This window comes from Esox lucius, chromosome 5, assembly GCF_011004845.1.
Source record: "Esox lucius isolate fEsoLuc1 chromosome 5, fEsoLuc1.pri, whole genome shotgun sequence".
Classification (NCBI taxonomy): Eukaryota; Metazoa; Chordata; class Actinopteri; order Esociformes; family Esocidae; genus Esox; species Esox lucius.
Window position 1 is genome coordinate 18200067 of NC_047573.1, and position 26571 is coordinate 18226637.

The 26571-nt window shown below is 47.5% G+C and overlaps 1 protein-coding gene across 5 annotated transcripts in view; it reads right to left on the reverse strand.

Moving 5' to 3' along the window:
* Positions 1-4115: 4115 nt before the first annotated feature.
* The window catches only part of trrap (transformation/transcription domain-associated protein), an 87592-nt gene continuing 65136 nt past the window's right edge, over positions 4116-26571 (reverse strand). For all 5 annotated transcript variants that reach the window (XM_034292178.1, XM_034292176.1, XM_034292177.1 and 2 more), the window contains 12 exons: positions 26302-26402; positions 24065-24266; positions 22374-22535; positions 19691-19781; positions 19017-19222; positions 17713-17974; positions 13227-13452; positions 12278-12495; positions 10620-10804; positions 8632-8835; positions 6935-7129; positions 4116-5774 (listed from right to left, as the gene is read on the reverse strand). In XM_034292178.1, coding sequence (XP_034148069.1) covers positions 5490-5774; positions 6935-7129; positions 8632-8835; positions 10620-10804; positions 12278-12495; positions 13227-13452; positions 17713-17974; positions 19017-19222; positions 19691-19781; positions 22374-22535; positions 24065-24266; positions 26302-26402 — 2337 coding nt within the window. In that variant the 3' untranslated portion in view covers positions 4116-5489. The remainder of the gene's footprint in view (positions 5775-6934; positions 7130-8631; positions 8836-10619; positions 10805-12277; positions 12496-13226; positions 13453-17712; positions 17975-19016; positions 19223-19690; positions 19782-22373; positions 22536-24064; positions 24267-26301; positions 26403-26571) is intronic.

The window sequence follows — 26571 nt, forward strand, 5'->3', positions numbered from 1 at the left end:
AATAGTATCTGCTCATGAACTGGGGGAATTAAATGAAATAGACGTTTAAAATCATTATCAGCACTGACCCAGAAAATGTAATTCATTTATCAACCTTGGTTTCCATAAACGTGTGGTGAAGTTTTTTGACACAGTGAAATTCTAATAGCCCGAAGGATCATGGCAGAAATGTTTAATGAATTCCATTAGCTATGTTAATGGCGCGCTGTCAGAGAGCAGAATAGAATCCTCCTCAAGAGGGGAAACATACATTTAAATAAGAAAAGATGAGACAATACATGATATCATTTTAAAATATGCCTGTACAAATGTTGTTTGTTAAAATGAGCACAAAACCTAGTGTCCCAAATATACCCTTACATCCATAGGGTGCATTCTGACTAAGCCCTATGTGCCATTTAAAAAAGTAACGCACTAAATAAGGGAATAGGCTGTTTTTGGCACGCTGACATAGCAAATCCCTCTAATCTATCTGATACAAATAAAACCATAAGCCTGCTGTATGACAGGCAACGACCTGATCTCAAATTATGTATTGAATTATGAGTTACTGTAGAGAACAGAGGAGCAGGGTGGTGCTGTTTCCCTTGACATATTTACTGTAGAGAGGAGCATTTACCTGCTGCAGCAACACAGTCTCCTGCCTTCAGCCTTTATAGGTCTTGTTTATGGTTCAGCTGTCTGATTAGAGTTACTACTCATCTACCAAGCATATAATCAGGCATCACCGCCGATCCAATAATAGATTATATGGTATGGTTGTGAATTCTCTGAACTCAGTGAACTAAACCCCCCTCCCACCCCACCAAAAATAAAAAACCTTGGAAAAACAACTACCCTGATCTTCCTGGCACTTGTCTTTGTTCATTAGGATGGATTTAGCTGCTTTAGGCTGCTGCTTTGCTGATAACACGTTTTACTAACTAGTAGTGTAAAAATGTAATTGTCCCGCCTTGTTAAGATGCCTTATTAAGTCACCTTAGACTGCTAAATGTTTAAAATATGACTGGATCTATTTTGTGAAGCATAGAGGCCGTGTCACTGTAGCATTCAAACACCGGCCGACAAGAAAAATGAAACAGACTGAAATTCAAGCCGCCTCAACGGACACTTTGAAATCGGCGCTTCAAAGCAAGATGCCCTTTTCTGTTATTTCTCATTTTGTAATCCATTCATCCATCCATTGTCGCACGGGGCAATATAATATGAGCAGAGAGATTTCTGATCCCTCTCCGTGCCAGGTTCCTTTCAGCGAGTGTGTCCTTTAGCCGTGCCAGGAAGCCCCCTCCCACCCAGCGCTTCCCCACGGTAGTCCCAACGGTCTGCATCAATCACCTCCTCTTCCCAGATATCAGTCTAGACATCAGCAGCCACCTTGGATAGCCGGGACACATGCCAGGACACAACAAACAGGCAACGGGATACGACACATCTCTCTGTTGTGAGGTGCGTGCGCGTGTGTGTGTGTGTGTACGCTGGATTTCATATCTCACTTCGAGCCTACTATCAGAAGAGACACCTGAAGCGTGAAATGGCTGCCTTAACTACAATGGACAGTAAGGACAACCAGTTCAAGTGCTTCTGTTTAAAAATATGTCCAGGACTGCGTTTGAAAACTGATACCAAATGTGCTATGGAGATACAGCATACAGTCCTAAACTTATTTTCGGTAGACATATTTAGTTTAAACTTTTAACGGTTTTCTGGCAAAGCCGCATGTGTCGAGATGGCAACCAGGATGTCAGTCTGTCCTTGCTTCAGGCTCACACTGGTTGTCAACCTGACAAACATTATTGTCATAAAGTAGCATTGATAAATACACAAAGAGTCTGCCTGGCTGTCACCATACTGGGAGGCGCTGAGCATCAGGAGAGATTGGGTGTTATGAGATGCAAACAGACTGTGTGGGTTTGTGCGTTCTAGTTTTTTTGAACGACAATAGTAAAACAAGTAAAAATTATGCTAGGACATTCGTCCTCACTTGAAAAATAAATGTAAAGCTTAAATTGGAATTAGAATTAGGGTTAAATTTAAGCATTAAGCGACAGTTTCATGGACCCAATTAAGAATAGTCCTGGACAACAACAAAAATTGTGTCCAGAAGGTCTGTGGTTCTAACACCCTTATCACCAAGAGAATCTTTCATTCTGTCCCTGAGCAACACAGTTCACCATAATTGTTACTACAAGGCGCTCATTTATCAATGTTGCATAGAAAAGCATCTACATTTACAGATCTTTTTTTTTTTTTTTATGTTTCCAAGTACAAGAAAGTTGCCATTTATCAATTGCTTGCAGGCTTGATTTACACACACCTGTAAGTACTCTGCCTTGATAAATCAGACACATTCTAAAACACTGTGCTAGTGCACACAAGGTTCAATTTTTCACCACTTTTTGTCCTCCAAAATGGAATTCAAACAAGCAATGCTTTTTAGAGCCTTCAGCAATGGCTTGACAAAGAAGACAAAGAATATTTACTGGGAGCAGGTTAGTGCTGGGGTAAATTCTGCATAACAGTTAATCTCTAGGTTTCTTCCAAAAATTCGACCTTCTTAGGGAGTTTTTCCTAGCCACTGAAATTCAACACTACTGTTGTTTGCTCCTTGGGGTTTAAGGCCGGGTGTCTCTGTAAAGCACTTTGTGACAACTGCTGTTGTAAAAAGCGCTTTATAAATAAATATTGATTGATTGAATGAAATTAACAAGAAAAGGTTTGATTTGAAAACATGCAAAATAATGTTATGATCCACAAAAGGGATAGAAGTCCAACAGGAGGAGGGTTGAGAGACTCTTCACACTCTACTGTGGACCAGCACATTGGAAGCACAACTAGAGACCTGTGTCTGTTGTCATTTGTGATGGTGATACTGTTGAGCCTCTCCCAGACCCTGAAGGAATACCAGACACACCAAGCTTTATTTTTACAACCATATTCAGACATGGAACACATCTAGATATACTTGCTTGACAATAAATATACCAAATACACTCGACAAAATAAATGAAAAACAAAATCTACTAATAAGCCAAGCTCCGCTAATTGAAAACGCCCCCGGGATAATGCAGCTGGTGTCAGATCCTCCAGCAAGCAAAGATTAGCCATTCCGGACAGGTCACATTGCCTCAGTGTTCCCTTTTATATTATTTAACTTGTTTAACTAAACTGCCTCAAACCTTACATCCATTCTCTTTCTAATTTACTTAATTATTCAAGTAGGCTAAAAAGGTTTCATGTTTATGAATTTGATAGCACCCTGAGAAAACTATTAGTAGCTTGAGTGTTAAGTGCAGTTTGACAAGGTGCTGTGCATAAGAGCAAAAGAGACATACACTGAGATACACAGACATAGCGAGAGCAGCGTTCGTGGTTCCTGAGTGGAGACTGACCCTGTGCAACTCAATGGAGGCCAGAACACACAGAGATACACTGACATGGATTAACCAGTCACCAGTGTTGGGGAGGCCAAAGTAGACCACACTGCAGCTCTCCATGGCAGGAACAGGGCCAGGAAAGAAAAGACAGACAAGCTGAAGGTTATCCTGTCTGAAAATGGCTGATCACTTAGCAGGGCTTTACTGGAAATGGAAAACCAGTGAGATCTAAATCTTAATTAAGCCTGATATTTGATTAAGTCCATAGCTGTAAAAAGATTACTGGACTTGGATCTGTGCCAGAAAAAAGGTCCAACCCTCCTGCTTTGCAGGTTACATGCAGGTCTTTGGTCCCCTCCTACCTCCTAAAATAAGATGCTAACACCAGCAAAAGATCTGTCCAAAGCACACGAACTATGATGCGCGTTTCCTCAAGCATACTGTTTAATGAAAGATCACCACCACGTATGTTCACACAGTGGTTGCCATTACAGGCAGTCTACAAACCATGTGTCATTCTTTATGGCATGGTTGATAAAGGCTGATAATGTGGGCCATCTCAGAGGTAGACACTGCGATGTAAACAGTAACAATTTCTTATGAAAATACCTTCAATTCAAATGTAACTAAAAGGGTATGAGATTCACTGTCTGAGGATGATGTGCAATTCAGACGAGGCGCCCATTTCTTTCTTTACCGTGAAATTGAGTGCCGACACAAAACAGTCTCCAGACACCTATAACAATTTTTAAAAAGGGCATTTTATTAAAACAAAATGCATATTTACAAGGCAGGAGGTACCAATCATTGGGTTACCCCAAGAAGCACTGTACCTTTACAAAAGGGGGGGCAATGAATACAAAGGAAGGCCAGGTTAGCCCAGACTACATATGGATCTATACACTGCTTAGGAGGTACAGTGTGAGTCTTGAACCTGAACGCTTCAGTCTGTAAGACAGTTGTGCTAAAGGGAATTCAATCATCTAACAAAACCATTATGTAGACCTCAGACAGCTGCAATTGACCAAAACCTAAAGTCAGAATGGCTTGAGTAGCTCGGACATTGTACAATACTCAAACACTACAGGCAGTGAAAAGGAACAAGAGACAATTATTCACAGGAGCAATATATTCTACATTCATTAAGAATATATACTGTATATATAGTTTAAAAAAAAAAAAAAAGGCCTACACATGACGCGGTTCTTAAATAATGATATGAACTCAAAAAGAACGAACAATAGTTTTCAACACTGCGTTTGCCGATTCTTTGGAGTCATCTTGTGAACTTCTAGAAAAGACTAACAGAGAATCTATTAGCAGGTCAAGCGGTGAGAAACGTGATGACAACCACACACAGTAAAGCATTATCAGACAGATACTCCGGAGTGATGACACACACAACATCCAGCAACTCAAGTACAGAGAGGCAGAAAAAAACGGTAAGCCTGCTTGATTCGAGTGGCCTAATTAGTGTGTCCCCCCCTAAGAGGGTTTTCCTCATTTGGCTAGTTAAACCAGACTGGACGCTGGGTTCAGAATAAGGTTATAAATCTACAATACCAGATGTTTCTTGGCAAAAAAGGAAACAAAGCAGAATAAAAGCTGTGGTCCTTGTTAAATGTTGAATTCTGTAACTTGCAAAGTAAACAAACTTGGCTCTGGGTGGTACTCTGGCAACTCCAGAAGCGTTTAACTAACAGGCCATTTCTAGTTAACCTAGAAATGTGACTAGCTCGTTCACTCGTTCTGTAATCTCGCTACAGTAAATCACTGCATCATTTTTACTTGAGACCAGGAAGCCCTCTTCAAAAAGTAACGCCTGACAGAACAAAGCATTTTCACATGACAAAAGCGTTTTCTTCAGTTACAGTCGGCATTATCCGATTTCCTTTCTTCTGTGGCTGAATAGTAACAGGAGTTGTCACTGACAACACAGTCTTCAATGAACAAACATGACATCGTCGAGTCCTACGAGCAGCGCAACGCGCGTGACGACACACGTCCCAGAAAGTCTATTATTATGGGACTCCTCTTGATCCTCTCACCCACGGCTAATTCATTCCAGGGGCTTCCTTTCACCCCCGTCCGTAGCGGAATGGTGGCATCTCTCCCTCATAGCCAGGGGTGCCACGCTGGGTCCATGCGACAGAGGTTGTCCAGGCTGTTTGCGGCAGCCACCAGTGTGTTGACTTTGGACTCCCCTCCCTCGAACTGAGCCAGGGTGTGGAGTCGGGTCATGATGGCCGTCACGGCCTTCTGCACCAGGCTCACCAGCTGCTGGGAGTCCATGTTCTCAGGCTGGCCCGCGGGGGACAGAGGCATGGACGTGTCCTCCTGGGTCTTCTTGTGCCACGCGATGATCTCGTCACGGAGCACCGCCTTCAGGATGCCGTCCACCTACACGGGCACAGACGGACGGGCGATGATGAGAGGAAGCAACATGCATGGTGAACATTTGTAAGACAATTGAAACATTGATTGAAGAAGACAACTATTAGTTTGTGCTAATTCAGGATTGACACATTCCATTCATGGGAACCTTTGAGCTTGGGCCTTCACATGTCCCAATGACACGGTAGAGCTGCCCTGTGGCAGGAAGGTGCCTTACCCAGCAGCCATACAACCACACACCACCATTCTAAGAACAGCTAGCACCTAGAGTGCTCCTCAGTCCTGTCCTCTCAGCGTGTCCACCAAAGTGTGTCTCAAGGGGTATCTCCCCCCCACACTTCAGTCCCCCCCACACTGTGTGTGTGTGTGCACCCATTTTCTCCATCTCCTAAAGCAGCCCCTGTCCTCTTCTCTCTGGCTGGTGGTACAGGATGGGGTTGGGTTATACACAGAGCTGCTGCCCTATCATTATGGGACCAACATAGATACAGAAGCCTCCCCGGCCACAGTCAGGACTGGGGATGTTGTTTTTCTGTTGCTGTGCCTCAGTGAAAATCCCTCCAAGTTCGCATTTGTAGGATGTAGCACCCACACAGAAAAACATCCATAAAGAACTAGAGGTGTCTAAATTAAGATGAGAAATGGGAAATTGTACTGACAGATGTTTGTGCAGACATTACTGGTAATGTATGTAAGCTAAAGCCTACACTTCTACTGATAATATCTTTATATTCATGCATTTAAATTAAAGTCTACAGTTCGACCAGCAATTAATTAAAACTGAAGTGAATGGCTCTACTGGTAATGTATTAAAACTGAAGTGAATGGCTCTACCGGTAATGTATTAAAACGGAAGGGAATGGTTCTCTTGGTAATGTATAAAACCGAAGTGAATGGTTCTCTTGGTAATGTATAAAAACCGAAGTGAATGGTTCTCTTGGTAATGTATAAAAAACTGAAGTGAATGGTTCTCTTGGTAATGTATAAAAAACTGAAGTGAATGGTTCTCTTGGTAATGCATTAACATTGAGATGAACGGTTCGATCGGTAAAGTCAACAGAATGGACATGGTGCAGAACAGCAGTGCATGTGCGGACTCATTCTTTCTGTCCAATTGAACAGACCATGGAGGCCCGGTGCTACATGTATCTCCTTGAAGGACCTACCTTGAAGTTAGGCTGAGCGAAGCAGCGCGCCACAGCTATCATGGAGGCGGTGAGTGGGCCGGAGACTCCGATGGTGGTCAGGAACTCGGAGATGTTGGGCGTGAGACGGAAGGGCACGGGCCGATTGGCGTCCAGGTCCCCCGTGGCGTCGTTGATGTCGAAGCGGAAGTAGGATACGTTCAGCTTCCCCGTGTCCTGTGGAAGCAGAGGTGGATGACTGTTAGGATCGGGGGGGGGGGGGGGTTCAGTGGAATTCCACTGTGTCTGATGGTTAGTCATTCAGAAACCTTCTCATGAGGTACTGTCCTTCAACCTGTGCTGGTTAACCCTGACAGAACCCACTGGATACAGCCGCTCTCCAAATCCAGGAGTGTGTGAGTGAGCGCCTTTAAGCATTTCACTACAAAATGGCTCCTATTATTGATCTGCCATAGACAGTCAGCACCATAAAATCTCAACATATCACCCCAAGGACGTCCATAACCCCCCCCCCCCCCGCCTGTCCCAGGAGTAAACCAGATAGCGCGGGATGTGGTCTTTAAGCCCGCGTTTATGTGTAAAGAGGGACCCGTATGATGTCTGAAGAGCAAAGGGCATTCTGGGAAGATAAGCGGTTCATGGGAGAAGGGGTGGGTGCTTATGACAGCTTTATGGCAATAGCATTATATTCCATTTCATTTGAGTTTTTTTCTTCTCCTTTTCTTCTCTCTTTCTCGCAGCGCGATGGCCTTGAGACGACAGGGGGCAGATAAGCTCAGGCTGAGAGAGAGACTCCTCTGGCTCTGGACTGAGGCAGTGTCCTGAATAATAAGACGTTAACAGGCCCCTGTACTCAATCTTTGGGGCAGTATCAATAGACTGTGGCAACACGATGTGGGGGAGGGGACATCAAATAGCTTCCCTGCGGACGGGGGCATGGAACTCCGAGACCACCCATTCCAACAGACGTTAGAAGCATGGAAATGCATGTGGAAGAAGCACTTGGTCTACGAATTGTGGTAAGATATGGGGTTATTTGGGTGAGGCTAGACATTGCGTATGTAAATAACGTCCTGTTCGTGGGTGTGTGTGTGTGTGCGCGTGTGTGTGTAATCCTGCCTGTGTCTAATGGGATTTATGGAGTGGAACAGGCAGAGAGGGGGCTTAATGCGTCTGCTTAGCTGCCCAGTGGAACGCCTGTCAGCAGAGACCCATGAGGATCAGAGAGGAGTCGGTCTTTGTCTCTCCGTTTGCCTGTCCTTCTGTCCGTCTCATACACACACACACACACACATATATATATATTTATCCTAATGCACTGCTTTAGACCACGGCAACACCCGGGAGCTACATCACAAGCATATTTATTAGTGACTTGCTGCTCTGCTCTCTGATTGTGTGTGTGAACCACCAAGGCCCACATCCTGGCTACTTGAATTGAATTCTTCTGATAGCGGAGTCTGAATTTGAGTGACTGTCAAAACAGCCTCGTCTCAGAGCCTGCTGACTGACAGCCCTCCATTGATGTCATCGAGGAGAGGAAGTGATGCGTACTGCCGGCTGGAGGGAAGTTCATCCCTATTGAATCAAGGGCTCCAGGAGGAGCAACTTCAGATTAAATTCACACATCCTTGAAACTTCTATTCACCCGGTGGACAGCGGCAGAACGCCGTTTCCCCGAGCGGCCCCGGCCCGCGCGAAGAAGAGGCCACACCTACCTGGGCTATCTGCAGCATCTCCGGGTTGAGCCGGTTGAGGTGTAACATGAACTCGGCCAGGCCGATGAGAGCCAGCTGAATGGTGAACATCTTCCGGAAGGTCCAGTAGTCCGTTGCGTTGGGGAAGGTGTGTGAGGCCCACTCCCTCAGCATGCTACGAGGAACCATGTTCCCCTGCACCTCCTTCAGGATGTCTCTCAGCACCTGGCCAACAAGGACAGGTTACAGTGACAGACGCTACCGGTCTCAGCCAGTCATGTGGTGGTACTGAGTGTTGATTGTATGTGTCTGTGTGTGAGTGAGTGTGTGTCTGTGTGTGTGTGAGTGAGTGTGTGTCTGTGTGTGTGTGAGTGAGTGTGTGTCTGTGTGTGTGTGAGTGAGTGTGTGTCTGTGTGTGTGTGAGAATGAGTGTCTGTGTGTGTGAGTGAGTGTCTGTGTGTGTGAGTGAGTGTCTGTGTGTGTGAGTGAGTGTCTGTGTGTGTGAGTGAGTGTCTGTGTGTGTGTGTGAGTGTCTGTGTGTGTGTGTGAGTGTCTGTGTGTGTGTGTGAGTGTCTGTGTGTGTGTGTGAGTGTCTGTGTGTGTGTGTGAGTGTCTGTGTGTGTGTGTGAGTGTCTGTGTGTGAGTGTGTCTGTGTGTGTGTGAGTGTCTGTGTGTGTGTGTGAGTGTGTCTGTGTGTGTGTGAGTGTCTGTGTGTGTGTGTGAGTGTCTGTGTGTGTGAGTGAGTGTCTGTGTGTGTGAGTGAGTGTCTGTGTGTGTGAGTGAGTGTCTGTGTGTGTGAGTGAGTGTCTGTGTGTGTGACTGTGTGTGTGAGTGAGTGTCTGTGTGTGTGAGTGTCTGTGTGTGTGTGTGTGAGTGTCTGTGTGTGTGAGAGTGTGTCTGTGTGTGTGAGTGTGTCTGTGTGTGTGAGTGAGTGAGTATGTTAGTTAGTGTCTGTGTGTGTGTGTGTATGTTAGTTAGTGTCTGTGTGTGTGTGTGGGTGAGTGTCTGTGTGTGTGAGTGAGTGTCTGTGTGTGTGAGTGAGTGTCTGTGTGTGTGAGTGAGTGTCTGTGTGTGTGAGTGTGTCTGTGTGTGTGTGTGTGTGTGTGTGAGTGTCTGTGTGTGTGTGTGAGTGTCTGTGTGTGTGTGTGTGTGTGAGTGAGTGTCTGTGTGTGTGTGAGTGTCTGTGTGTGTGTGAGTGAGTGTCTGTGTGTGTGTGAGTGAGTGGCTGTGTGTGAGTGAGTGTCTGTGTGTGTGTGAGTGAGTGAGTGTCTGTGTGTGTGTGAGTGAGTGAGTGTCTGTGTGTGTGTGAGTGAGTGAGTGTCTGTGTGTGTGTGTGAGTGAGTGAGTGAGTGAGTGTCTGTGTGTGAGTGAGTGAGTGAGTGTCTGTGTGTGTGTGAGTGAGTGAGTGTCTGTGTGTGTGTGTGTGAGTGAGTGAGTGTCTGTGTGTGTGTGAGTGAGTGTCTGTGTGTGTGTGAGTGAGTGTCTGTGAGTGAGTGAGTGTCTGTGAGTGAGTGAGTGAGTGTCTGTGAGTGAGTGAGTGTCTGTGAGTGAGTGAGTGAGTGTCTGTGAGTGAGTGAGTGAGTGTCTGTGAGTGAGTGAGTGAGTGTCTGTGAGTGAGTGAGTGAGTGTCTGAGTGAGTGTCTGTGAGTGAGTGAGTGAGTGTCTGTGAGTGAGTGAGTGAGTGTCTGTGAGTGAGTGAGTGAGTGTCTGTGAGTGAGTGAGTGAGTGTCTGTGAGTGAGTGAGTGAGTGTCTGTGAGTGAGTGAGTGTCTGTGAGTGAGTGAGTGAGTGTCTGTGAGTGAGTGAGTGAGTGTCTGTGAGTGAGTGTCTGTGAGTGAGTGTCTGTGAGTGAGTGTCTGTGAGTGAGTGTCTGTGAGTGAGTGAGTGTCTGTGAGTGAGTGAGTGAGTGTCTGTGAGTGAGTGAGTGTCTGTGAGTGAGTGAGTGTCTGTGAGTGAGTGAGTGTCTGTGAGTGAGTGAGTGTTTGTGAGTGAGTGAGTGTCTGTGTGTACCTGGTGGCTGGCCTGGGTGCCCCTGGCCTGCACGGTGGCCAGGCGGTCATAGTAGCGTGAGATGGGGTTGTCGTGCTCGATGCCCTTCTTGGCGCAGCGCTGCTTATAGATCTCCACCAGGGACAGAGACGAGGGGTTGTCCTCCACCAGGCGCATCTGAGGAGACACGGCTACCACCCTGGGGACTGGAGAAAGGAGAGAGGATGTGGTAGAATAAGCAAAATGTCATGGGATAACACGGTCAACTGATTACACACTACAGGACAATGTGCACAGCCTAACCTTGAAGGACGAGAGGGGGAGAAAGAGAAGGGGGAGAGAAAGGGGAGGGAGAAAGAGAGGAGAGCGGTAAGAGCAAGCCAGCAACCTCATTAGAGACAAAACAAGCAATCTTCATTTCAATACATGGTGAAGTCAACTGTCACACCCAACACAGAGCAAAACGGGAGATGGCAAAATCCAATCCAACAGGTCCAGTGCCCCTGCAGGCCAGAATGGAGCGTCGGTAGGACATCACAAAACCTTCCATTCATATGGGACTTTCAATCAGGACCGCATAAACATTTACATAGCACGGAAAACCACCAAGTGAAAACATTTCAGCATTGCATTTAGAGGGGATGAGTAGAGAGGGACCATAGATGTCCCCGTCCATATTCACAGTTAAACAAACCAATCCGTCATCAGGGACAAACATCTGTGAAGAACGGAAGCTCTCTGGAGGAGGAAAGGGAACAGTGTCTATAAAAGGAGAGGAGAGAATGGGCGAGAGCGAGGGCAAGAGGAAGTCACCAGCATAACAATCATCCAGAGTATATGGACGGGTCACAGGCCAATTCTCTCCGGATGACATTCTGCCCCCTGATGTCGTCCGTCCGTCCGCCCCCCCACCCCCGGTCTCCATAGTTACTAGGTCACGTAACAGAGGGATGCACATCACGGTCTCAGCGAGATCCTGTCATATTGCTTTCATCCATCCCATCTCTATGCACTGGTCTCAGATCAGAGCAGATAAAAGGGAAGACATGAGAGCTCTTCATGCTATATTGAAATTCACAATGTAGCCACCCCATGAGGATGCCCTTGACCTCTGCCATGGAAGCGCTGATAAACCAATCATGGAAAGACAATTTAGATTCCATCTCCCAGCCAGCCTCCCATGGGCATCACACTGTGTCTTATTTAATTCATGACTGACTGACAGATTCTCTATCCTGAAACAATTCACCTCAAATTAATTTCTCAAACTTTCTGTTCCGGCTCCTAGTGTAGACTTTCCTTGGGTCCGTTTTCAAGAAACACAGTTAGAAGTAGGATTTAAACACCAACTGCTTGTCTTCTCGAAATATATTGGCATGCCCTTGAAAAACAGTTTACACTGAGCTACACTTGACATTTTTCCTGTCTCCTTGGGAACGACAGTCCTGGGCAGAGAGGCCCAGATATACAGGAGGAGATTGTAGACTGCCTGTCAGAACACTGGCTTGAGTAGAACAAGAAACAGATATAGCAATACAGAGGGCAGGAGAGGAGAGAGAGAAAGAGACGGACAGAAGGACATGAAGCCACAGCCTAGTGTGTTATCAGGAAATAATAGGTCTCTCTCTCAGTGCTGTAAGAGAAACTAGAGGCAGGGGGGACTGGGAAAAGTGTCATACCAGTGAAGAAGAGGTGTCTCTTGGTGGTCTCCTTCCTCTTCTCCAGACAGGGGTTAAGCAGCCTCAGTAGCTGTAGGACCCTCTCCTCCCTGCGGGACTCCGTCAGACAAGCGTCATTCATCACCAAGTATGGGTACATCTTCCCATTGTGACCTCTGATGTAGAGACGACGTGCTGCAGTGTTGTGCTTCTGGACTATCTCCACTCTGGGCATGAATCTGGAGAAAACAGAGACAAGCAGGCAGTTAGAACCTTCTGGACTGTCTCCACTGGAGAGACAACACAGATACATAGGAACCATTAGAACCTTCTGGACTGTCTCCACTGGAGAGACAACACAGATACATAGGAACCATTAGAACCTTCTGGACTGTCTACATTGGAGAGACAAAACACATACATATGAACCATTAGAACCTTCTGTAATGTCTCCACTGGAGAGACAAAACACAGATACATAGGAACCATTAGAACCTTCTGGAATGTCTACATTGGAGACAAAACACAGATTCATAGGAACCATTAGAACCTTCTGGAATGTCTACATTGGAGACAAAACACAGATTCATAGGAACCATTAGAACCTTCTGGAATGTCTCCACTGGAGAGACAAAACACAGATACATAGGAACCATTAGAACCTTCTGGACTGTTTGCTCTCGAGAGAAGACAAATGGATACACAAAACATGCCTGGGGGGCCAGGTAAACTTCAAGATGTCCTGACAGTATATAAAACATGGTGAAGAGTCAGGACATTGTGCAAGGTCTAACTTTTCAAAAATACTTTTGTGGGCTTATGGGTCAGGTATGAGCTAGGATTAGGCATAAAAGTTTTGTTATTGAGCTTACGGTTAGGGTAAGGGCTAGGTTAAGAGTTATCTTTTTGGGAAACTAGGTTTTTGAATAAATAAAAATATGGTGTGCGTTAATTTTCAATCCCCTCCTACCGTGCAATCTTGATGTAGTAGTGTGTGGGCTTGGGCATGAGGAACTCTCCAGGGATCTCCACCTCGGCTGTCTGGGCTGAGAAGTTGCTTAGGAAGCGGCACTTCTCCTCAATCAAGAAGAACTTGGGCAGCTGTTTGGTCTTGGCCTCCAGGATCTTGATCCACTTTTTCAGCTTGGAGATCAGATTGTGGAGCTTCATGGAACCTGGCACGCTGAAGTCAAAGTCTGCATGGGAACAGAGAAAGTTTAAGTAGATGTACATGACCTTCTAGAAGTCAACACCAAGGCCTGTAATGACAACCAAGAAACTCAAAGGTTGCATTAAAGGGTAGGAAGCATGACCTTCGACTCCTCAAATATCAACACAATGTGGACAACGATTTAGTGTCTTATTTCTAGTAACCGTTACGGATAACAACCCGAAAATCTTTTGGGGGTTTTAATGTTGAAATGTATTATTAAACTTATTTTTGATCTTCGCAACTATCCACAACGCATCAATGTTAACGCAATATGAAGAACAGGTTGAGCTGAGCACCACTTTAGCTAGCTTGAGCTGGATGACATTTGCCAGCATCCTGTTCGCCTCATCCTCCGCTGTCACTCATTGGACTCTCACGGGAGTATGGAGTTAGGAGCGGTTTTCACCACACGGTGATATTAGGAATCAGCATAAAGTTTCCTGAGGTCTTTATCTATATTTTAGATGTTTTTATTTTAGAAACTGGACTGGAAGTAATTCTTCAGAAGAATTCACCAAACCACAAAGTTGAAGAGAACAAACGAGTCAGCTTGTACCATGAAGAGCAGCTCTACTCTTAAGATTAGTGTCATGAGATCTTTAGTGAGCACAGAGTTAGATGCAAAAGATGGCACCCTAAGCCGGGGAATGACATGTACTCGTTCTTCTTGAAGCTGAGAATTCCTGAGCCATTTTGTTTTGTGTTGGTTAATACTGGCTGACCAATACTGTACTAGTTAACATGTGTGCTAAAGCATGCTACTTGGATAGCAATATTGAAAATGTACTGCTAACAGTAAATTCACAAAGTACAAGAATGCAATTATGCTGAAAATGTAATTTAAACCAGCAAAATTCAGCTGGTTTGCTTGAGTTCAGGCATGCCGTTAAAGGTCTGGCATGACTGGTATTCTGAACATGTTGCAAATAGATTCTGTCTATTAAAGTTCAAAGACAAAACAGGAGAATGATTTCCATGGACATATATGAAGCAATTAGAGAAACAACCAATGACAGCAAAGGTGAGACTAAAAAGTACAAGGTAGAAACACACGCTTTGTTGCCATACAAACCATTGCTGCACCTTTTCCACTAATTCCCCCATGGAGCTATTCTACTGATACAATCACAAGTCCTCACAAGAACAGGAATTACATTCCATATTCAAGACACCACTCATACAGTATGTGCATATTCTTGGGAGGGACAGGTATAACAAAAGGCACAAGAAAGGGTACTCTTTTTCCATTTTAAAACGAACAGTGGTGCCCCCAGGACATCTTTATCAACTGGGCAAAACCTGGTCCATTTTCACAAGGCTGTTGTGCTCTGGTTGTTGTAATGAAACCATGAAAGTGTATCAGAGAAAGAAAGGCCTTGCCATTTGAAATCTCTCTCTGCGTGAACCTGAGCACTTTAAATAAACCTTTTTAAAAATCCAATGTTCCTTTGTGGTACCCATTTTACCTGCCCGCTATTTGCTAGCCTAGGGGAAGTGAAACTGAAAAAGGCTAGTCTTAATAACTTGCCAATGCTTCAGTGCCATTAAAGTATGTATAACCTACAAAACAGAACAGATGAACAGTGGCTGTCTTTTTATTACACACATTTTCATCACTGCCTCGATTATTTTGGTAAAAGGCAAGTAAACGAGGAGACACTGCAGCCTGGACATGTTCTGGGTTTTAATTCCCGGAAGAAAATCTGAAAAATGTTTTGTAAAAGCGTGTACTATTCACAAAAATCGGCATACAAAGATTTTTTTAAGATGTTCTAATTGCGGTTTTCGCAACCATCCTCATGCAGTGTTGCAGCTACTACACTAATCTAGTGAGCACCTTTGCAGCTCCGGGCCAAGCAATGCATCGGACTCTTCTGACGTGTTGAGATTTACAGTGAACTTACAATGTGAGCCCACCTCTATTTATCCATTTTTGCAGTTTCCCAGGCTTCACATTAAGGGGGGGCCAACAGGTGCCAATATACTGCAGTTTCTATGAGTTGGACAGAGAGAGAGTTAAACTCCACCAACAGAAACATGCGCTGGCTGCTGTGAACAGAGTAGTTATGTAAAATAATTCCAGGGTTCTTTAGAGAGCTCTGGAGTGGATCAATTTCTAAACCAATAACTCATGCAACGAGCATTCCTCATAATTGGATTTGAATGCTCCCTCTCTCCTCCCTGTCTCTTCTGCCAAATGTTGTGTGCACACATAAACACTGATTTTCCGGCCCACAAATCCGGCAAGGGGGGGGGGGGGGGGGGGGGGGGGGGGGGGGGGGGGGGGGGGGGGGGGCGGGGGTTAACGTTGCGGGGCGGTGGCGGGCGACGGTGAGGTTGGCTGCTGGCAGAAGTGCTGGGCTGTAAACCCTGTTTGTTCCGCTCCGGAGGCTCGTCCGGTTTCTCTGCGACGCTCAGTTGGCGTGGGCACAGCTGGGGAGCGGCGGCCGGTCGCCAGGCAAGCACCCTCTGAGCCGGAGCTCCAGTGACGCATGGCTGAGCCAACACAGCTGGCACCCGCTACCCACACATCTGGTACCGCTCATGAATGCCACACACTTCTCCCTCCCTCACCCGGCGCCCTCTCTGTCTCTCCCCTCCCTCCCTGCCTCTCTCAGAGTCTGTCTCCCCCGGAATCCGTCTCACAATCTGTCTCTTGCTTCCCCCGTCTGGGTGTCACGTTCTTTATTTTCCCCTCTCTCCAGTACTCAACTAGTTCATACACTTCTTTAGTACTTGACTCAAAAGCGTCCGCTGCTGCAGGAACACAGCGCTGCGACCCGACATACTAGCTCAGCTCGCCTGTGCAGCTGGGAGGGGAAAGTCACGAGGGAACTGCAGGAGGGGTGGAAAGAGGAGAGCCGGGTTGTGTGGAGGTGGACAGGGAATAAAGGGGGGAACAGGTAGCGTGTGTACTCAGTCACACAGAGCTGTGAGGCACGTTATGTGGACACAGGAAGGGAGCCGGACGAGTTTAAACCCGCGGCCAGTCAACTGAAGGTTAAACCTGGTGTTTATATAATCTGAGGGGGGAATGTACATACATACTGTCATACAGTCTCCAGCAGAAGAGTTTTTAGAGATGTCTCTACGGGGCCGGCCTGCACCTGACTTCCTGAGCTGAACTCTGAATAAGAATTTGAAGAGTGAAGAATGATGATGATCTCATGGGTCAGTGACTAAAGACCACAAACATCCTTAGGAGGGATCAACAGATTGCTTCATGATTTAATTGAATTTCCAATAAACGGTGCCCAGGGTATTGTTTTAAACGCAATCGGCAGCTGATTTCAGATCCAACAGTGGCTGAGATAAAATACAAAATGTCGGCAGTCATTCAGCAGTGCTCTTACTGCTCTATTTAACACCCTTCAGTTCAGTTTCAAATCTCCTTGGAGTACCAGTAAGCACTCTTAGGTTTTTCTCCACAAGCCTGTGTGTACCAAAATGACCACTAAACCAGCCTGGAGGGAGAGTCAGTGGCTTGGATTAGCAGAGCTGTGTAATGCCTGTATAATCAACAGCCCACACCACCCAGAACAAACACACATACACACACACACACACGCGCACACTAAACACACACTATCACACATTAGAACCCTAACTTTAACCCCAAGCCTAAAAAAACTAATTATAAAAGTGAGGACCTGCAAAATGTCCTCACTATGATTTACCATGGGTCACTAAACATGAGAATATCTGGTCACACACACACGCGCACACACCATCGCGCGCACGCACACCTCTACCTCAGCCCTCCATTAAATGAAATAATCTGGTTCAGAACCCCAATTATGTCCTGAAACACCACCATGATGTTTCTGCCTGGTGAAAAACAGACACACGGTCAGGCTGTCTGGAACAGTCTCACACAGCACCAGTAGAAAACAGTGAACCCACAAGGTAGGAAACAGGCCAGGTTATCATTCAAAATTCAGCCCTGGATTACGATAAAACTCAACTCTGGATCACTGCTTCTTTCTCTCTAATCAGGGGCTGCTCTAGACCTGGGACAGCGGGGGGGGGGGACCTCATGGGAGAATAGATGAATACCTGCTCTACAGACCAACAATCCTGACTAGATCTAACAAGTGTCAGAGTGTGACTTCGTCAAGTATCATCAGATGTATAACATCACTGACAGCCCAAACGTCTGTGTTCATCTCCCTCTAGGCCAAAGGCTGGATCCAACCTAGAGCAGAAGGCAGCTAATAAACACACATCTGACAGTAAATGGTACCTGTGGTGAACTGTCCCTTCATCTTCTGGAACACGGGGTCCTGAGCAGTGGCCTGGGCTCGACGTGCCAGAGACTCCGAAGCGGCACTGGAGAACATGGTGGACACATTGGACACGTTCTCCAACCCCACGCCGAACGTGCTCACCAGCTTCTTCACAAAGTTGAGCGTGTGCGGCGTGATCTTGGCATCTGACACGGCGCCGCTCTTCTCAAACGCCACGGAATAGCACTTAAACAGTCCCTGCTGGAGCTGTCGCAGGACCTGGGGGGGGGAGTGGGAGGGGGTCACGTGTCATTCATTTCAGCCTGAGCACTCTACATCTTTTGACACCGAGCAAGTTCAGAAACCTGGTGTCCTCCCCAAGCCATCTTACTCATCAGAGGACAGATACCTGGTGTCCTCCCCAAGCCATCTTACTCATCAGAGGACAGATACCTGGTGTCCTGCCCAAGCCATCTTACTCATCAGAGGACAGATACCTGGTGTCCTGCCCAAGCCATCTTACTCATCAGAGGACAGATACCTGGTGTCCTCCCCAAGCCATCTTACTCATCAGAGGACAGATACCTGGTGTCCTCCCCAAGCCATCTTACTCATCAGAGGACAGATACCTGGTGTCCTGCCCAAGCCATCTTACTCATCAGAGGACAGATACCTGGTGTCCTGCCCAAGCCATCTTACTCATCCTGGCAGGACAGGTCCTAACATACCTGCAATCCACCTGCCACCCAGAATGTCAAGCAGGGTTGAGGTCCATTTGAAAGCGATTGTCATGTCAGCCCTCTCAATCGCAACACCTTGGAATGAATGGCTAGAAAGGGAATCATCTATAGTTCAAGAAGGGGTTGGATCTAGAATTCTAGAGGTCGGATCTATACTTCTGGGGGTGTTTCGGATCTAAACGTTTGGGGGGGGGGGGGGGCTAGACTTCCGGGGCGTGCATTTACAGTTCTACACAGGGTATGATCTACAGTCCAAGACAGGGTAGCCATCCTTTCTGGTCAATGTTGGAAAAAGAGCTCCAAAAAGTACCTATCTAGCCAAGGCTTCAGCAAGTCCAGCGTAAATGTTAACAGCAAATATTAATTTTGAAGTCCCTAAGCTTGCTTCGATTGGAAAAGTCTGAGCTAATCCTTGTTGGAATCATAAAAACCCTGCCTTCCACAGAGCTTTGCAGTAAGTAGGCAGACGAGCCACAGACTTAACAGATATAGCTGCCACACTAACAGAGCACTGGTGGCGCATCCAGCCTATGCCAGGGTTAACACACACACTAACCCCACCCTGGGTGGCCCTGCCTCACCTCCTCGTGCCAGTTCTCCCTGAACCAGACCATCTGGTCCACGATGCCCTCCAGGGAGGAGAGCAGGGTGGGGTGCAGTTCCCTCTGCATGTGCATGATCCTGCTGCAGCGCCACATGGGAGCGGTGGCCCTGATGGGGCCCGGGTCCGACGCTGAGTGGGTCTGGGCCCCCACAGAACTGGGCTGCTGCTGCTGCTGGCCCGAATCTGGAAGGGACAGGGGGTGGAGGAAGGGAAGTTGAAGGGTAGTGAGGAGGGAGAAGGGGGGAGGGGGGGGTGAGGAGGGAGAAGGGGAGGCATAGTGAGGAGGGGGGTGAGAAAGGAGAAGGGGGGGTAGTGGGGGTGAGGAGGGAGAAGGGGGGCGGGGCATAGTGAGGAGGGAGAAGGGGGGCGGGGCATAATGAGGAGGGAGAAGGGAGGCGGGCAGGACAGTGGAGATGAGGCAAAGAGAACACGACATTGACGAGTTCTGAATAGGTTCTTCAAAGCCTCCCAAAACAAAGTCATTCCTTTGTTTGATAATGACTTTTAAGCAGAGCTAGAACACCCCTGTATCTACAAGGTGAATACATAATCCCCTACTCACCAGGAGAACGTTTCTTGAAAGAGACGTACCCTTCACTTTAAACGTCTGAAAGGGACATAACCTCACCTCTAACATTCAAACACACTTACCGCTCTTGTAGCGTTCCCTCTGCTCTATCTTAAGCGTCAGGTACAGGGTGCGGATGGGGAAGTAAACGGCCTGGGGGTACACTCGTCCCACCTAGCAGACAAGGGGGGGGGGGTTCACAGTCAGATTACCTTTCAAAGAAGAAGCAACCCGCAGGGGCTACACTGCACAAAGGGCAGCACTGTATGTAGGAGGTAATACCCAACATTGATACCCTAGAAGCAGCTCTCCAAGGTGGAATAGAGATGGACTATGATATGAAAGCCTGCAGGGGATGGAGGGTGGTTAAGCAGATCAGGAGCCACAAACAGAGAACGAAACCGGGCTGCCTAAAAGGCTAGACACTGACAGGTCTGCTTAAAGCGTCTGCTTCCTCAACTAAGCGATGTCCATAATCTACATTTCCACAGACCTCGTCGATCGACTGGAAGAACGCAAGACAGGTGGGCGGCTATAGGTGTGACCTCAGCGCCACGGTAACGGAGACCCCTGGGAGGTGAAGCATATTGGACATGGAAACGAGCTCCCCGTGGCCACGGTGAGACGGACGCGGTCGAGCCCGGACCACAGCTCCTCCCGGTGCCCATTAGACTGACACCCAACACCCCTGATCCTGAAGCAAGGGTGAGCTGTAGCCGGGAGACGTGACGAGGAACCTCACCGACCCGGGGCTTAGCATCACTTTAACAGTGCAGAGGAGGGACAGAGGGAGGGCTGTTCTGGGCCATTAAAGGATGGAGACGCCGAGGAGCGGGGGGCTGGCGGGGGTGGAGGGCTGGAGCTCTAAGTGGCAGCTAAGCAGAGCGTTACAGATGAAAGGAGGAAAGAAAGAACGGAGAGAACTGAGAGATCAGGCTCTTAATGGGAGATGAAGGATGTCATATTTTGCAGGCGGGTTGAGGAGGGGGGAGGGGTGTTAGATTCTCTGTAGGACTGTTACGGCTGTGATTCAGCTCTCCTCCAGCCCTCGGGGCTAACCTTCATTAATATTTCACTGTCCGTTTTCAAAACATCCCACCGTTCGGGCCGCACCCACACCGCACGGAGAAGCACTCAATTATTCAGCAGGGTTGAGATAAAGGCTTCCATCCTTTAAAAGGTGCTTTATTGCTTTTCTCTTTTACAGAAAGATAGTCAACCCTATACCCTTCACTGATCAGAGGGCGAGGAAGCATACGGGAAGGGGGGGGGGTGCTCCTCACCCAACAAATCCCCAAATACCAAACCTAATTTTCATTGAAAACGCCTGATTTAATAACTAAATAAGCCATAATTCTATTCCATTAGGAACTTGATATGGGCTTGATTGACACGCCTTGTTGCCACTTCATGTGAGAGCTACAGAGATCCTGAGATGAGGCAGGCACTTTAACTAGATTCTGTGAGTACTCAGGTGGTATTAATGAGGCCCAGCTCCAACCGTCTTTCAATCACTCCTCTCCATCTCTCCCCAAAGCCTCCAACACCCTCGTCCGACAGTCTCCCTCCATCCTGTGACGGGACGTTCAGAGGAGTTGGACGTGGCCAACTGGGCGTTCAAGATCACGCCTCTTTAATTTGCTCGGAAATAATACTCCATTAAGGGAAATCTAATTAGTCCCCTTTTTTAATTGCTAGCGCTGTTCCTGCACTGTGGATGCGTTGGATATTAACTGAATAATCATTCCTTCCATAAATAATTGAAAAAGGCTCATTGGAGTGAGGGGACGTGGGGAAAGTCAGCAAACGAGAGTCGACGAATCTGAATGGTTAATTTGATAAATAGAAAGTGCTGGAGAGAGGCTACTCTGGCACTGAGTGCTGTAAATCTATCTTGATTAGGCTGATGTGTCTGCGTGAGCACACACTTTTCTCCTCAGCGCCATTCACAGACAGATGCAAGGTCAGACAAAGAAGGGAAAGAGGTCAGATACTGAAGGGAAATAAGCCGTTTCGGAGTGATGAAAGGAGGGCTTTGTGTTGGTGCTTGGTGTAGGAAAGTCTGTTGTCGATCCCTGCTAGCAACTAGAAACACGACGTACGACAAAACTGTCAGTGTTCTGAGCGGCCTAGAATGGGCATACACTGCTGAAGAACGAGTCTGAATCGGGACCACTGCCCCTTCAGCAAAAAGTCCTCACCTTCACTACTGTCTCTATACAGAAAACAAACATTTGTGAAACAATACATTTGCAAAAAGTCAAAATTACGGAATAACTCCATTTCACTGCAACGTAGCATTGTGTGGGTATGACTCGGAATGGTGAGAAATCAAAAATGACAAGCTGCTGCCATTTGAGCAACAACTGTTTTTTCAGTAGTAGCTAGCTGTTGTGTGTTGTAATGAGCTGTTTCACATATACACTCACGTGGCTACAATTCACTACCTAAACAGCACAAACAATGTTGAGTGTTGGAAAGAAAACCAGCGCACAGTGCACAAACACATAGATGTTTTGAGGTAAACATCGATAGAAACGACCCTTTACATGTTGTCAACAATCCAAGCCAAGCCTAGAGCCCCATATCATCGAAACCACGCGCTTTCAAACCAGGAATGATAGTGATTCTACTACAGGTTATGGACATAAAAACAACATAAGACATATGTAGCCTAAAACAGGAGGTTAAAAAGACAAACAAAACAAAGAATCTTTAGGATTAGGATCTCAGAGTAGGTGTGTGGTGAGTGGTCCTAGGTCGTACCTGGCTGATGAGGTTGAGCAGTGGTTTGCCCTCCGACCCCACCAGGCAAGTCAGAAGCTGTGGTATCCATGCCAACCACTGGATGGGCGGGACTCCAATACAGTACTTGTCTACAGCGTCTGCCAGGGTGTTCTTATCATCAAAGCTGAGTAGCCACAGCACCTGATAAAGGGAAGAGAAAATGATAGGAGCGAGAAAAGAGAAAAAGTTGTCAGAGGGAGATATCTGGCAGGGGGAGGAGCCAGCACTAAAAACCAACAGGACACTATGGACTTGATCCCTCTAATATAATCTCCAGGTAGATGAGAGCCACAGCTACACTGTAACAGAGGAAGAAGCTCTCCTGGAAAGCTCTAGCCGCTTTGAGCGGGGGTGGCTGGGGAGGGGGCACAGAGCAGGTGATCCTCCCTCCTGAGGGGCTGTAGATGGAGACATTAACCCCCCCACCCCCTCAGCCACTCTACCCCCCCATCAGTCAGCCAGCCAGGCCACACAGCTTGTGTATAATTACGGATAATCACTGGGTATCTCTGCTCATCCATCAGGCTCTAAACGCTGCCAGGATCAGACCAAGTACCACTCCCAAATGACACCCTATTCCCTACATGGTCCCCTGTACAGTACGTTACTACTGACCAGAAGTGGTGTACTACCAAGCGAACAAGATGACATTTGGGACGTAAGGCCCCCTTCTCCCTCTCCGTCCAACGCCAGACCACACCCACTCCCATCACACCGTTTAATGTCGTTCCCCCGGAAACGCCGGCCCAGTGCAAATGGGAGCTAATGGCCCTGATTACGTGTGTGATTACTTCAGGCCGTAACAGAGTCAAGGGACTGTCATCGATACAACCCGTTTTGGGGCGTTACCGGGGGGTACACTGACCACCTTCACAGCGTGGGCTTACTCGTCTTGACACATTCCCAGGACGGCCGGGCGCCGCAGCTCCAACACCCTCTGAAATAGCTTTCGCTGTAGGACTATTAGCTCCAGAGGTCTGTCGCGGTCTCCGGTATCACTGTCAACTGGGCCCTGACCTCTAGAGGCAGCAGCAGAGGATCAGAGTGTGTATTTATTGATTGGCTGGAGCCGAGTCGGGTCTGGCTTTCAGCGAGGGTCAGTCTGATCACTGTAGCAGGCGGTGTTTAGATTGAAGTGACATGAGAGCCATTAACCTCTTAACCCCGGGAGGTCCCAGGTCCCTGGTCATAATGGCACTTCCTGGTCTAATCGTTAGAGGAAAGCGTAACACGGCAACCCCGTCACATCACTGGAGAACGACAACAGGCAGCGGGGGGGGGGGGGGGGGGGGGGGGGGTGAGGAGGCTGGTCAACCAGGGAAGATCATTCAAGCATTACAGACTGCCGCAGGACATTAACCCCCAACAGAATACAGAGTGGCTTGTGGTTAAGAATAGATGCTCTTCTGATAAGGATTCTCCACACAGTGAAATAGAAACAGGAAAACGTCCATTTCCATTTCGTCTTCGGAATTGAGAAGCCAGTGGAGGAGTCTAAACTTCCACGGTTGAACCATGCAGGCCTTCAAACTGTTTAACCGCTCCTCCCCGGGAGACCGTCCACAATAAACCAAACCACTATTATTCTCACCATTTGTGATCCTCCGTATCACCAGCTGCTCACAGCTAATGCTACCATGCTAGAAGGTCTTACTCTAGCGGTCACCCACCTTGGCCAGGTACTTGCGTGACTTGCTCTCGTTCTGGTGCCGGCAGGCGTGCAGGTAGCAGGTGAGGGCGGAGACGCCCAGGTGCAGCTGACGATCTTTGACGAAGATGTTCTCCAGGTAGTCCCCCCACATGGCCCAGGCCTTCACCAGGACGTCATGCATCTGGACTGCCGCTGAGAACGCCTTGTTGGCCTCCTCTGACCTGGGAGCGAGGGGAGACAGACAGGGTGGAGATTATTACAATTTGGACTCTTAAAATGATCACACAGCACAGCCAGAAGAGGACAGGCCACCACACGGTGACTGCTTCCTCCCAAGACTTCTTCTTAAGTTTCACCCCTTGTAGGGATTTTTTTCCTAGCCACTGCGCCTTGGGGTTTCAGACCAGGTGTTTTGTAAACTGCTGATGTAAAAAGTGCTTTATGAAATACACTTGACTGATCGATTGAGATGAAATACACAGGTCAAATGTGGCGAGGAACGGGGATGAGATGGATGGAGAGAAAAGGAGAGCAGGGAAAAGTAGGGGAGAATGACGAGATTAAGGGAGAGAGTACGAGAAAAGGAGACGGGAAATGGGATAGGAATGGAGAAAGACGGGGACTAATTATGATCTTTGGAATACGTACATACATATTCCCCTCATCTGCAAAGCTCTCTCTCACGAACACAGCCAGTATTAACTTAATGTAGCATGTCAGTGACTCTCAGTCGGTGACAAGCTGGGGCATTTACTGTGCTGGAGTACGGCGAATCCAGCTTTGTTGTTTCACACAGAGCTGATCAATGAGCGTCAATACCAGAGGACCACTGCAGGCTAACAGCTTCACTTCAACATGTCACGTGGAAAAGCTCTGTGAACTGCTGCTCTGTAGAGAGGTTCCACCAGACGAGACTAACAACGTACAAAGAATCCAAGGCAAGCTCACCTGAGAATCCCTAAGGATTCTTTGAGAATTTTTTTCTTCTCCAGAATCTTGACCTCGCCGTTTAAACAAGTATCTTCACAACAAAACCATAACAGCTGTCAAGCTGTCCATTCCAATGGGAGACTAATGATTCAGTGTGGGCAGTATCTACAACCTGACGATCAAGGTCCGTTGTCTATGTGGGGTATAAATGCTCCGTTTAAATCCCAAACGGAGACTGACAGGCAGAATGTGGGGCGTGTCGGACGTACTCTTTACTCGTCTTTGCTGCTGAAAAATATCAACCATCAGCCACTTCCCATTGCATCTCTGTCACTAAGACATGAAAAATGATCATGTTAAGTAACAGGGGCCAAGACAGCCAATACAAACCGAGTGTCTGCCCCTCAGTCAAAATAAAGATGTGCTCAACAGCCAAGGAACCCAAGCTCAACAGGGCAGAGTCAAACAGCCCCGCCATTTTGGGGGGCGTTTTCTACCTCAAACCACCAGGACTAAGAGGAGCACACCTAGTGGAAAAAGGCTCCCGGGCCAGTCAATTATAATGTGTTATTAGAAAAACCCATTTGGCGTCGCGATAAAGAAACATGGAGGCTGATTGCTGTGGGAGTTTGGGGCAGGCCCTGGCTCGCCGTCATCCTTGATGTGCGCGTCACATTGGCCGTGTCAAAGTACATAAACACTTTCTCCTCAGCAGGAGCGGGTGAGAGAGATGGGACGGAGGAGGGGGTGCCCAGCAGAGTGTCAAGTCACACAAACACCCCACTTAACTGCCCGCCCCTACGCTCTACCCCAGGCTCCGACGTGTCGTTCCCGCGCCGCGGTGGAAGTGTGCGAGTTCTTAATGAATGCATTAACGCCCTACTGCTGAGGTGAGGCTAAGTTCTGCTGATACCAGAGATTCCAGTAAATTGCCGGCAAGTTTATTATTCGGGAGCGGATATTTAATAAGCCGTCCCCAATTTGTCTTTCACCCCTGCAGGGCACCGTCATCATGTCAGGGCTGATGGGGAGTGTGTGTGTGTGTGTGTGTGTGTGTATGTGTGTGTGTGTGTGGGGGTGTAAATGAGAGTTTGGAGAAGGGCACAGAGGGGGTTGTGGGTGTGCTTGTGCGTGTCTGGGGAAGAGTACCGGGGGTGGGGGGGTCTCTCCAGGCACCACCTACAGTCAGGGACTAACGGGACGCACGACGACGACAGGTGGAAACATACTCTGAGACTGACACCTGAGCCTGTCACCAAGTCAGCCTGAAGAGCTCAATCAGTCATGTCAGTAATCACAGCCAGCAGAGCGTTTCTGAGCACATACTTGTTGATTTGGGCCAGGAACATGCCTTTGAGAGCGTAGAACTCAGCTGTCATCTCCTTGGTGAAGTACTTCAGGTTGGTGGACTCAATCACTTCCAAGCCCTGCAGGGACAGGTGAAAAACACTACATCACTAAAGGCATTTCAAAGGCATTGGAACAAAGTCTTGGTTTACTTCTTGACTGTCTTCCGGTCTGAAGGAATCTTAATGCCGGTGTACCTTTCCTTAAGGCCCTGCGATGTACTAGAAGGTGACCTTGTAAATTAGGAGA